Source organism: Aphidius gifuensis, linkage group LG5 (genome assembly GCF_014905175.1).
Source record: "Aphidius gifuensis isolate YNYX2018 linkage group LG5, ASM1490517v1, whole genome shotgun sequence".
In the NCBI taxonomy this organism is placed as follows: domain Eukaryota; kingdom Metazoa; phylum Arthropoda; class Insecta; order Hymenoptera; family Braconidae; genus Aphidius; species Aphidius gifuensis.
The window spans coordinates 12,448,671-12,462,325 of record NC_057792.1 but is presented as its reverse complement, the minus strand read 5'-3'; the positions used below and the strand labels follow the sequence as shown (position 1 = coordinate 12,462,325).

Here is a 13,655-nt window from a genome sequence, read left to right as displayed (position 1 = left end):
TTTAAAAGTAAACGAAAAACACTGTTTTGCACTTGACTTAATCCAAACAGATTGAATCAAATGAAAAATTTTGATGATAACATTTATATTCATTTATTTTTTAAAAATTTCATTTATATATAGTTATTAGGTTGATTTGATTTTTTTTTTTTTTTTTTTTTCAATTTCAAAGACAATCTTGGAATATCTTCGGTATTTCATAAAAATGACCCAGTCAAAATTTGAGCCCGAAAAAAATTTTGTAGAGGGTGCTGTCCTCAAATTTAGTTTTCCCATTTAAATAACATAGGAAAGTAACAACAATTCCATATAATCTAAATTGCCGCTTCGAATTCAATGTTAACGATATTTAGACTAATGTTTTCTGAAAGAACTTAAAAAAATAGATATATTTCAGTTACAAAAAACTAAAATATACTATGAATAAGGTGGTACTAAGTATAGAAATTAAAAAAATTGAAATTGAAGTTTTTTTTAATTTTTTTTTTACATACCATGGAATAACTCATACAATTCAACTAACTCAAAAAGCTTATATTAGAAGACTTATTTTGTAGGTTTTTGAAAGATCCATCTGTTAGTTATAAAAAAAAAAAATGAATTGTTTAACGTGCTATACTTCTTATTAGGAAGTTTCTTGCACGGTGCCTCTCCTTCTTTAAACATATTCCAACCGTCAATTCCTACAACTCATTTTTGCGACAGACATGGATGTCGACTTTGTAATGCGTTCAAACTGTACCCGATTCCTATTATAGCCCAGGGAAACCATGAAAAACCTGGGCAGTACAGCCGGCTTGCGCCTACCACTCGATACATGGCGTCGGTGGTCGGGATCGAACTCGAGACCTCCTGTCTCAAAGTCCGAACCGTTACCGCAGTGCCATATCGTTGGTCTCCATCTGTTAGTTATATTATATTTGTTTTTTTTATATTTTATCATGGGAATGGAATTAAAATTAAAAAAAAAAAAAGTTGGATTTTCTTTGAAAAAAAAGGAAAATGATTATTTATTTTTGTGTGGATAAGGGTTGTTTTTTAAACTCTAATAATTGATAAACAGTGTATTTCTATCATAGTAATGAAAAAAAGTTAAATAATCTACACAAAAAAAATTGTAATGGTAATCAATGGAAAAAAAATAATCCTTTTTACCTTTTTTACGTAAGTGAAGCTTAAGTAATTTCGTTTGTTAGCTCATTTATTGATAACAAAAAAATGATCGCCATATAATTTTCTAGGTCAAATAATAAGAAAACTAAGAACAAATCATAGATTGCGATTTTCGCTAGGTTATTAGAGATGACAGAATTTATAATCATAGAGTTGACAACTGCTTTGAATGTCGTTAGAAGATTGTTAATAAATAAAAAAACAAAATTGCCGTTCATATTCAGCATAACTTTTTAAAATTCTAACTTGCAAGCTTTATTTATTTCCTAAATTTATTATCTGTTTGATACCGAGAGCCACTCTCTTTGATAAAATTTGTTCTGATTACTCGTTAATTAGATATCAGCAATTGCTCATAATGATCACCATCATCATTTATGTTACATTTGAAAAATATTTATGGAAGAGTGATTTCAGCGATTTTTATCAAGGCTCTCAAGAATTCATTATCAAATTTTTTGAGCTGAATATAACTTTGTTCAAAAGTTATCCAAAATATACGCAGTTACCGATTTTTATTTTAAACATTTTTTCTTTAAAAAAAAAGTTACAGTGCATGCGTAAAACTTTCTTTATATAATTCGGCTATAATTTGCTTGATCGATAAAATAGTTATTTGAATTATCATGTTATTGAAAAAAAAAACCTGCCATGGACAAATTTTCATAAATAAAAGTATTAAGGCTGTTTGTAAAAGTCATTTATGTTACAAGGGCAGTGGGAATAATGTGTGAATTTCCAAAGCGCAAGAGGGGTAGTGCGCTTTTTAGAAATTCACACATTATTACCACTGTCCCTAGTAACATAAAATATGGTTCGTTACATGTGCCCAATCAGAGAGCCCACTCACAACTCATTTGGAGGAGAAACACTCGCCAAGGCTCGTGCTTGCCCCTCCAAATTCGTTGAGAGCACACTCTCTGAGTGGGCACTTGTAACGAAATAGACTATTTTGAACCAATATTTGTAGTTTGAGGGGCCTGTATATCATAACGCTAAATCTTATGCCCGGGTACCCGAAATTTTGTTGCGCTCCTGTCTCGAAAACCAGCTTTTGAGTGTGTCCGTTCATACGACATATACACAGACAGGCACTAACACTACTGCTAGCAAGCACGTCTACATTATATGCTTGTGTGTGTCAGCACAAAAAATACAAAAAAACATTCAATTATATAATTTAAAATTATTAAAAAAATGAAACTATAATGATTTTGTTATAATCGAGATGTTTGAGAATAAGACCGCAATTTCTAAAACAGCCTTAACAACCGACAACCGACCACAGGCACGCCCGACAACTAACCACAAGCACGCCCACTTACGAACGCTAGTTCACTTAGCTTACTGTAGTCGTAGAGCAAGCACACGTTTTTTCTGATTTTAGTTTTTCAGTAAACTTAAGTACACATAAATTCAGTTAAAGCTAATTCAAGATCACTTAGACACACATAAAATTTGCTCATTTAACTCAGTACAATTAAATATTAATAGTAATAAATTTAGAAGTATTCACAGAAGAAACAAGTCAGATTAATATAATCTAGGCTTTGTTCGTTCTGTTCAGATCACAAGTCGAACAATTTTGACCTCATTTAAAGACAAAGACTAAGTGTATAATTTTATGAAAACATTAAACAATTATCATAAGTGTAAATAATAGTGTTAAGTGAAATAAATACAATTTTATTAGTTAAATATATCAAGCATTCCCAAAGCCACGTTGGCGCCTTATTTTTCACTCTGCCAATCCTAACATACAATTGAACAATAAGCTTTGTGCTAAACATTTTGGTCCTTCGAGCCGGATTGAGTGGAAAAAGGGATCGTGCCATTGCATTAGGTGATAAAATTGTGATTAAGTTAAGTTTCGTTTGTTCAACACGTGGTGTAAGAAAACGAAGCGTTCAGTTTTGTTCAACGCTTAACCACACCATACATCACCCAGTAGAACTGCAGGATTGCTATATGTTTTGGACGTATAAAACTCAGTATTATACTCAGTAGTTTACACGGTGTATATAACATTCAGTACACAACTCTTGTGTTCTCACAATTGACCTTAGTGTCTCAGTGAAGTGATTTCAGTGCTCAGCTTCCCGCCTTTCCGTACACGAAAGTGTATAAATCAAATTTAGTAATTAATAACAGTTTAATTTAACTATACTTAGAACATTTAGTTGTATTTAAGTTTAAATTATCTTAGTTTAGTTTGCACTCGTTTAGTTGCAAATAAGAATTTAGTGAAATTTAGTGTCATTTAGTGATCTAGTGAAATTTAGTAAATTTTAGTAAATTTCAGTAAATTTGTGCATCGTAATTGATCACAAGATATTTAGTAACAATTTAAATTCCCTTTGACTTTTAGTTGTGATTTAGTGATACCTAGTAAATTCTAGGGATATTTAAGTTTATTGTATCAACTAATATGTCAGTGCGTCGGAGTAAGGAGAATTTGAACGTACCACCGATACATTCATCAACACGTTTACTACCCGAAACACGATCATCATCATCAAAGAAAGAAATGGAATCCACAGAAAACTTGAATAGCGTTATACTTCCGCCTCAATACCAACTTAGAGTCAATCTACAGATAGACAGAATTGAGACGTTGCAGACGTTGTTTGAGGAACTTGAACTCAATCAAAACACAATGGTACTTGCTTCAATTACTGACACAATCGATCAAGCTAAGTACACTCATGAAGAGTTTTTAACCGAGCATAGCAACTTAGTTCTACAATGGCCAACAGCATTTATTAATCATGAATATTTTAGAGCAATACCATTCAAACAAGAACGTAAGGCTTATAACAAACTCATGCGTTACTTACGTCGTTTGGAAGATAAACTTAGACCACCTATGCCACCACCAGTTTTCAATGATCAAGTACCACAAAACGTGTTACCACGCAGGGCACCACTTCCTGAAATTAAATTACCTAAGTTCAATGGTGATTACCGCAAGTGGGCTGAGTTTAAAGCAATTTATGAAAACTTAGTTATGAAAAGAGAAGATATATCTGAAGCATCAAAACTTCATTATTTGAAGACAGCTGTGGACAAAACCCCGGCAGATATTATCAGTCGTATTCAACCTGAAACTGGTAGTGTTGAAGCTGCTTGGAAAATCTTATCTGACCGATTTGAAAATACAAGATTAATGGCTCAGTCACATTTTGACAGATTTCACTCTCTTCCACAATTAAGATCACGCACAGCCAGTGGATGTGATCACATGCACACAACCATCAATGAAACAATACAGATACTCAGTTTAGCTAAAGTCAAAAACCCAGCAGATTGTATTTTAGTTTCTCATTGCACAAAATTGCTCGATCCTGACACAAGAGAATGCTGGGAAACACATCTTAACATCACCCGTGAGATTCCACAATTTGATCATTTCTTGGAATTCATTACTTCTCGAGCTCGAGTACTTGAAGGTATTGAAAGCAGCTCAGCAGCTGCTAAACCATTACCAAAGAATACAACAATCAAAACTACACCATTCCGAAAGGCACAAGGTCTTTCAGGAACACAAACAAATGATCGTCAAACTAACATGGGTAGTAGTCCTACAAGTTGGATCTGTGACGCTTGCTCAGGAAATCATCACATGTCTACTTGTGAAAATTTTCAAGACTCGAATCTTCAACGAAGACTACAAATTGTTAAGAACAAGCATTTATGCTACATCTGTCTAAGCAGACATAATGCTAAGAATTGCCGTAGTGGCTTAAAGTGCACATTTCAAGGTCCATCACAGCAACAAAAGTGTCAACAACGCCATCATACGTTGTTTTATGGGATGGACTTTGGAAAGTTTTTTGATAACACAAAGATTAATACTCAGTCAGTTCCAGTCGGAGCAACTGAGCCCATTGTTACACAAGCTCAGAATCAATGAAGTTGTAGTACAATTGTCAGCTTAGATCACACAAATAAGCCAAGCTCAGAACACACAATTAAGCCAACCTTAGAACACACAATTAAGCCAAGCTTAGAACACACAAATAAATCAACTTTAGATCACGCAAATGAATCAACTTTAAATCACGCGAATTGTGATCAATTCTTAAATCATTCAGCTAAGCACACAGCACTACATGCGCACACGCACATGGTGTTCTTAGCTACTGCGCAGGTCATAATCAAGACTAGTACTTACGAGCACTCGGCACGTTTACTAATCGACACTGGTTCAGAGTTGTCATTTATCACCGAAACTCTTGTTAACAATGCTAATTTAACAAGAATAAGAAGCACTGTAGAAGTACAAGGCATTGGTGGAGCTTCGGCTCTTAAAACAAGAGGAAAAGTCAACGTAATACTTCACTCAGTACATAAAATTAAAAATGTAGAGATCGAAGCTCACATACTGCCAGTAATTACTTCTATGATACCATCACAAGATTACGAAGTTGATAAACATGCTTTTGCCAAAATCACACTAGCTGACGAACAATTCAACAAAGCTCGTAGTATTGATTTGATAATTGGTGCTGATTATTACGGCATGATTATTAGACCAAACATCATGAGATTTCCGAACACCAACTTATTAGCACAATTGTCCATCTTCGGGTGGCTTGTTATTGGTAAACCTTTACCATTAAGGACAAATGATAAGTTCAAAGTCGAATCAATAACATTTAGACCTGAATATGTATCATCAAGCTCAGCACCCCAAGATAGGATCAACTATGTTCAATGTTATCAAGCCAGATCAACAATACAGACTTGAATCTCGAATCTCTGTTAAAACTATTTTGGGTGCAAGAAGAAACACCAAATTCTGAACTTAGTTCACTCACTCAAGAAGATCAACAATGTGAAGACCACTTTAAGTCCACACACTCTCGAAATAATGAAGGCATGTATATCGTACGTAATCCATTAAAGGATACAATTAGTACACTAGGCAATTCATATGGTTCAGCTCATAAATGCCTACAACGTACTTTGCGACGACTTGCACGTGATCACACCTACAAATTACTATATGATCAGTTCATGAAAGAATACGAAGACTTGAATCACATGAGAGAAATACCAGAAAACAAGTTAGTAAACAACCAACATTATTACTTACCGCATCATGGTGTAATAAGAGAACAAAGTACAACTACTAAACTACGTGTAGTTTTCAATGGTTCAAGTAAGACCACCTCAGGTAAATCAATAAATGATATTATGCTTCCTGGTCCAAACCTGTTATTGAACATAGTTGACGTTTTAACTTGGATCAGACAATATCCATATTTATTTTCAACTGATATAACAAAGATGTTCAGACAAATAGAAGTACACGAAGATGATTGGGATCTTCAAAGAATACTCTGGGTCGATTCACAAAACAATGAACATCATTATCACCTCACTACGATCACATATGGTACGAGAGCAGCACCTTATCTTGCTGTAAGAACACTGCTACAATTAGTTCAAGATGAAGGTCATAACTATCCTCTAGCTGTACCATCATTAGTGCACGGTCGATATGTCGATGATATATTTGGAGGAGGAGATACTCCAAATGAACTTGAAGAAAAGGCTTACCAATTGAAAGCACTTTGCAAGGCGGGCGGCTTTCCTCTTGCGAAATGGCATTCATCACTACCACATATAACACAAGAAACAACAGATCACATTTGACAATTGTGATACTCAAATACTCGGTATTTATTGGTCACCATCGAAGGACACATTCACGTTTGCAACAAGTGAAACTAAGAATGGAAATAAGCGCACTAAACGCCTCATATTATCTCAGATTGCTACGATATTTGATCCTCTAGGTTTTGCTTCTCCAGTAATAGTGAAAGCAAAAATATTTATGCAAGAACTCTGGCTACTAAAACTAGGTTGGGATGATAACCTACCGAACACACAAACAAACAAATGGTACATTATTAAAAATGAATTGATGAATCTGACGAGAATCTCAATTCCCAGGTGGTTTAACACATATAAAAATTCTAGTGTTGAGCTGCATGGCTTTTCTGATGCATCACAATTAGCAATGGCTGCAGCCATTTACTTAGTAATTCACGAATCGTCCGACGGCGCCACACTTATATGTTCAAAAACAAAAGTAGCACCTTTAAAGAAAATCACCATACCACGCTTAGAACTTACAGCAGCTCTGATATTGGCCAAACTATCAGATCACTTTAGAAAACAACTGCAGTTTAAGATCACGAACGTATACTTATGGACGGATTCAAAAGTAACACTAGACTGGATCAAAGCACCACTAGCTCGCTGGAAAGAATTTGTGTGTAACAGAGTCTCACAAATTCAACAATTAACTGAACACACTCACTGGAGGCATGTACCTGGCACTCAAAATCAAGCCGATTGTGCATCAAGAGGTACAACAACAGAACACCTATCACAAAATAAATTGTGGTGGAAAGGACCACCATGGTTGATACAAAATCAGCACACTTGGCCGAAACTCACAAATGAAACACAAAGTTCCAGCCTGCTAGAAGAAAGACCAGGACTTACACTTTTAGCAACTCAAGACAATAAAACGAAAACATGGGATCTTATAAACAGATATTCATCTGTCACTACATTATTTAAGATCACATCTCTCTGCTTCCGGTTTATTTATAAATTGAATTCTAAATCTTTACAACCACATGAAGCATTAAATTTAGCCAGAAAATACTGGATTAAGACCACACAATTAGTGTATTTTGCAACCGAACTACACACGTTACAAAAACATAACAATCTACCTACTCATAGTGCTTTAAATAAGTTAACAGCATTCTTAGACTCTGAGGGAGTACTACGAGTTGGTGGGAGACTAGAACACGCATCATTAACTTATGATAACAAACATCCAGCTATACTACCAAAAAATTCTCGCCTAACAATATTGCTGATTGAACATGCACACAAAGTCACACTTCATGGTGGTACACAGCTCACATTAGGACACATTAGACAACATTATTGGATCATTGGAGGAAGAACTAGTGTAAAATCATGCATTTTAAAATGTGTGGTGTGTGCTCGACAAAGAGGGATCCGTGCTCATCAACAGATGGGCCAACTACCTCTTCCAAGAGTAACACCTGCACGAGCATTTGAGCACACAGGTATTGATTATGCTGGTACAATTATATTAAAAAATTGGAAGTCAAGAGGAGCAAAAACATACAAAGGTTGGATTTGTGCCTTTGTATGTATGACTACATCTGCAGCACATTTAGAATTGGTCACTGAGTACACTACTGAGGGATTCCTTGCCACGTACAAAAGATTTGTATCAAGACGAGGAATTCCGGCACACTTGTACTCAGACTGTGGCACTAATTTTATTGGAGCTGATCGGGAATTGAAAATATTATATAACTAAGATAACAGATCAAGCAACTCAGTGGCATTTCAATCCTCCAGCAGCTCCTCATATGGGTGGTAAATGGGAGGCACTAATCAAATCAACTAAGTATCACCTAAATCGTACCATCGGAGAAACAAAGTTGACGTATGAAGAAGCTTCTACTTTGCTAACACAAATAGAAGCCATACTCAATTCAAGACCACTAGAACCTCTCAGTGATGATCCGACTGACCTTCTTACACTTACCCCAGGACACTTCTTAATTGGAACACCATTGCAAGCAATACCAGAGCCGTGTTTAACAGAATTGTCGACCACGAGATTGTCTAGGTGGCAGTTTATACAGCAACGTGTACAGCAGTTCTGGAAACAATGGTCAACGCAGTACTTGCAACGACAACAGTCAATTTCTAAATGGCATCACATTACTAATAATATCCAAGTTGGATCCTTAGTTTTAATTTCAGACGAACGAGCACCTCCTGGTCGATGGCCTTTGGCAAGAGTGACCGAATTACTACCAGGTTCAGATGGATTAACTCGAGTAGTGAAAGTTAAAACTGCTACAACTACATTGACTAGACCACTTGCTAAGCTCATTATTCTCCCCATGAACACTAATCAAGCATCAGCAATGGATTGCTGATGGCGGGCGGAATGTTTGAGAATAAGACCGCAACTTCTAAAACAGCCTTAACAACCGACAACTGACCACAGGCACGCCCGACAACTAACCACAAGCACGCCCACTTACGAACGCTAGTTCACTTAGCTTACTGTAGTCGTAGAGCAAGCACACGTTTTTTCTGATTTTAGTTTTTCAGTAAACTTAAGTACACATAAATTCAGTTAAAGCTAATTCAAGATCACTTAGACACACATAAAATTTGCTCATTTAACTCAGTACAATTAAATATTATTGGTAATGAATTTAGTACACTATTCACAGAAGAAACAAGTCAGATTAATATAATCTAGGCTTTGTTCGTTCTGTTCAGATCACAAGTCGAACAATTTTGACCTCATTTAAAGACAAAGACTAAGTGTATAATTTTATAAAAACATTAAACAATTATCATAAGTGTAAATAATAGTGTTAAGTGAAATAAATACAATTTTATTAGTTAAATATATCAAGCATTCCCAAAGCCACGTTGGCGCCTTATTTTTCACTCTGCCAATCCTAACATACAATTGAACAATAAGCTTTGTGCTAAACACGAGAGGAACCACACAAGCTCTTGCCGGAGTTTTGAAAATTTTCAATTTTCAATAGAACGAATCCGTTATTAAAATTTTTTTAAAAATAATTTAACTTTTTTTTTTTACAATTTCAACAGATGGATCTTTTAAAAACCTACAAAATAAGTTTAATATAAGCTATTTGAGTAAAGAATTGTATGAGTTATTCCATAGTATGTAAAAAAAAAATGAAAAAAAAACTCATTTTAAACTGAATACCTATTGAACTGAATACCCTGTATACGATCCGGCCCGTAGCCTTCGGAGAGTTCGTCTTCTCGACGGATGGAGGGGAAAACTAGCACAGGTCGAGGTTTAACGTATCAAGTCTACTACGGGACCTCGAATATATACGAAACATGTGCCACACTGACACCACTCGTCAGTAGACTTGACCCTCCACAGTGCTTATGCAGTGACCCTTAGAATTATTAACGATTAACTGGTATTATATATTAATAATTCGTACGACAACAAATAAATAATCAGAACAAATAAATAATCCGTTAACAAGCTCTTTCTGTTGATTATTTATTTCGAGAACCGGCAAAATAATAAATTTCGTTACGAAGTATATGACGACAAAATAAAAATTATAATATTAAATGAAAATATAATATTATAATTAATTAATTTTATAAAATATAATATCAAATTATTTACAAGAATATCGTCATATTCACGACAATTTCGTAAAATTAACGAGAATGATATTATCGACTATAATTTTGACGATAGTCACGACATTGACGATACGATACGATAATACACCCGACGATACGATAATATCATGAAAATTTGACGATACGATACGATAATGCCTGGATTATCGTATCGCATCGTATCGCGGAAACACTAATCGTTTGATGACTCTGCTGACCTTGAAGATTTTCTTTTTTCTTTAATTAATCTGATGAAATTATGGTAAGAAAACGCGTAAATCTAGTTGAATTTGGAACAAAACTGAAAGAAAAAAAAGAGAACGACAAACAAACTATCGATAAAGAATTGATATGATGAAAAACGTGGAAAACACGAAATGACAATGATTAGGCAATTAGGATTACCTTATTTATTACTCGGTCCTAATAAATATTTTCCACCAGAAATACTTCTACAGTGAACGAAGCTCGTGGTGCGAATTATCCACCGATTGCTGAAACAAATGTCGAGGCGTTAAATTTATCTCAAGTGGATAAGAGTCGGCTCATCAGAAATGACCCAGTTCTATGTGCTAAATTTTTCCAGAACAGAGCAAAAGCTTTCTATTTATATGCTTCGGAAAAATTGAATGGTTTGTTTGGGAAATATTATGCGGTTGATTATCTATGCCGACGTGAATACCGAATGCGAGGGTCTTTGCATGACCATACTCTGATATATTGTAAAAATGCTCTGACAGCTGATTTGGAAAAGCAAAGCAACTTACAAGAAGTAGTTGATTTCATGGAACTCATCATCATCATGTGAGTATGAAAAAGATCACGCTAACATGCACTTTTATGTACACTCGTGTACTTTCACATGCTATGAAGGAAACAATAAATCAAGATGTCGATTTTATTTTTCCGAGATTTGTCATGCCGGAAACAAATATTTTATTTCCTCTTCCTAAAGAAAAAAAACTGAATAAAACAAAAAGTAATTTAACGGAAACTAGAAATCAAATGCAACGATATCGTGAAGTTCGACAAATTGAATCATTCGAAGAAATGCTGTTAAAATTAAAGATTTAAGAAGAAGAATATTATGAAGCATTGTCATCTTCCATCGAATCTCCCATGGTTTTTTCACGTCAGTCAAGCAATAAAGTCGATGATATTAATCATAATAGAGAACTATTAGATTGTTGGGAAGGAAATTATAATATACAATATATTATTGATCCATATAGTGCTACAAAGTATCTTTTTAGCTATTGTTTTAAAAGTGAACATGGTATGATTAAACTAATGCAAGACGCAGTGAAGATATTGCAATTTTTGAAGACCATTGATCTAAAAAACTTTTTCCGAGAACCAATTATGCTCTTCCTTACGGTGGCGTAACGAACGTAAAGAAATTATCGAAATTTATTCAGAAAAAAAATACTACTAAATCTTGATATTATAGTTTCACGATTTGGAGATTATAACAGTTTTACTCATGAAGAATTAGAGGAATTAAAAGAACATTATAGAAATGATCGTGAAGAATATGAAATCGAGCAAGTAAATCAGTTATAAAAAGATGAAATACAGAATAGTCAGAAAGTTGATGTGTTTTCTCACTTAGGAATTACTTCGAACCAAAAAGAAAAAGATAGTAAAAAACTTGATAACGATGAGAATTTTAAGGCATACAAAATTATTGTGCCTCCACTTGTTGACTGATGAATTGCTAAAGTAAATGCATAATCTGAACGAGAAGCAACGCGAAATATATATATGCATATTCTACACTCTTTCAAAACGGGACGAGAAAGTGAATTAGCTATGGTGCAGGGACAAGTAAAAGCTATCTGATAAAAACAATCAATCAGTTAATGACGAAATATTTTGAAAATTTCCTTGGTGTTGAAACAGAGACTCTTAAAGTGGTACTTAGTGCAATAACTGGCGTTGCTGCTTACCTTATTGGTGGAAAAACTTGCCATAGTGTTTTCAAATTTCCGAAATATTCTTATCGATCTGTTTGGACTAAGAAAAAGAATCTTAATAATGCACAAGTATATAACTCCGTGATAAAATACGTCAAAATTTTTATAATTGATGATATTTCAATGTTTTTACGAATCAATTTAGCTGATTTAGATTTTTTTTTGCGAGAAGTTTTTGGAGTCAACGAGCTATTTGGTGGAAAATTTCTTATTTTTTTCGGTGATTTACTTCAACTTCCCCCTGTCAAAGGCAGTTCAGTTTTTGAAGTACCCAAAAGCGATGATTTTGTAGACTTTCTTAAATACTTCATATGGGACAACTTCGAATATTTCGAGCTAGACCAAGTTAAGCGCAAAAAAGATGTTCAATTCATTACAGCTCTAAAAAATTGCGCATATTAGAATATGCACAATGACTGTTTGTAGTCAATGACTAATGAAGATATCAAGCTAGAACGGTATCTGAACATCAAGTGCCCAATGATGCTTTGAGATTATTCTTCACTAATCGAGAAGTAAATAGTTTTAACAATCACAAGATAAAGCAAGCTCTAGGAGATTTATAGAACTCCTATGCAATAGATAAGGCTTATAAAAGTAATTTCTCAAACAAAGATACTGAAGTTGAATTGGCACAATACAAAAACGATAATGTTGCATCAACCCTTGTACCATACATACTGCAGATAAAAATAGGGATAAAATATATGATTGTGGTCAATCTTGATCCTAGTGATGGAATAGCAAACGGTGACATTGGAAAATTATCTCATATTTCATCCGACTTGGAAGACGATAAAAGTCCCCTATATCTTTGGTTAACTTTTAAGGATAAAAACATAGGCGTCAAAGCAAAATCCAAATACTTTGAGTTTATGAACAAAAACAATATTCCTTCAAATTATGTGCCTTTCAAGAAAGAAAATATAGAAATGACGTCAGATAAAATTATAATGTGCCGTGAAGCAGATCGTTGCCGATTCCCGCTAAAACCAGCTGAAGCTAGCACGATTCACAAAGCGCTTGCTATTAACGACACGAAAAACTGTTTGAGTAAGTTTCAGCTCGAAAAACAATACGTCAGCTGCTTTGAAATATGTTGCACTCTCACGGTGTAATTATGATGGGCTCTATATACTTGGTGATTTTACAGCACCAAATTCCAAAGAAAAAAAACCCAAAAATGTTATTGAACTTGAACGGTTGAGAAAAGAAGCAAAGTTATCACTTAGTTAA

At 34.4% G+C, this 13,655-nt stretch overlaps 2 protein-coding genes across 2 annotated transcripts; both read left to right on the top strand.

Annotated features, from left to right (window-relative positions):
* The first annotated feature begins 6,054 nt into the window (after positions 1 to 6,054).
* Positions 6,055 to 6,834, top strand: LOC122856397. The gene has a single exon (XM_044158070.1). The coding sequence runs from the start codon at positions 6,055 to 6,057 to the stop codon at positions 6,832 to 6,834; it is 780 nt and encodes a 259-aa protein (XP_044014005.1).
* Positions 6,835 to 7,201: 367 nt separating this feature from the next.
* Positions 7,202 to 9,185, top strand: LOC122856396. Its single transcript, XM_044158069.1, has 2 exons — positions 7,202 to 8,482; positions 8,556 to 9,185. Exons 1-2 carry the CDS (start codon positions 7,202 to 7,204, stop codon positions 9,183 to 9,185), a joined length of 1,911 nt encoding a protein of 636 aa, XP_044014004.1.
* Positions 9,186 to 13,655: the final 4,470 nt, after the last annotated feature.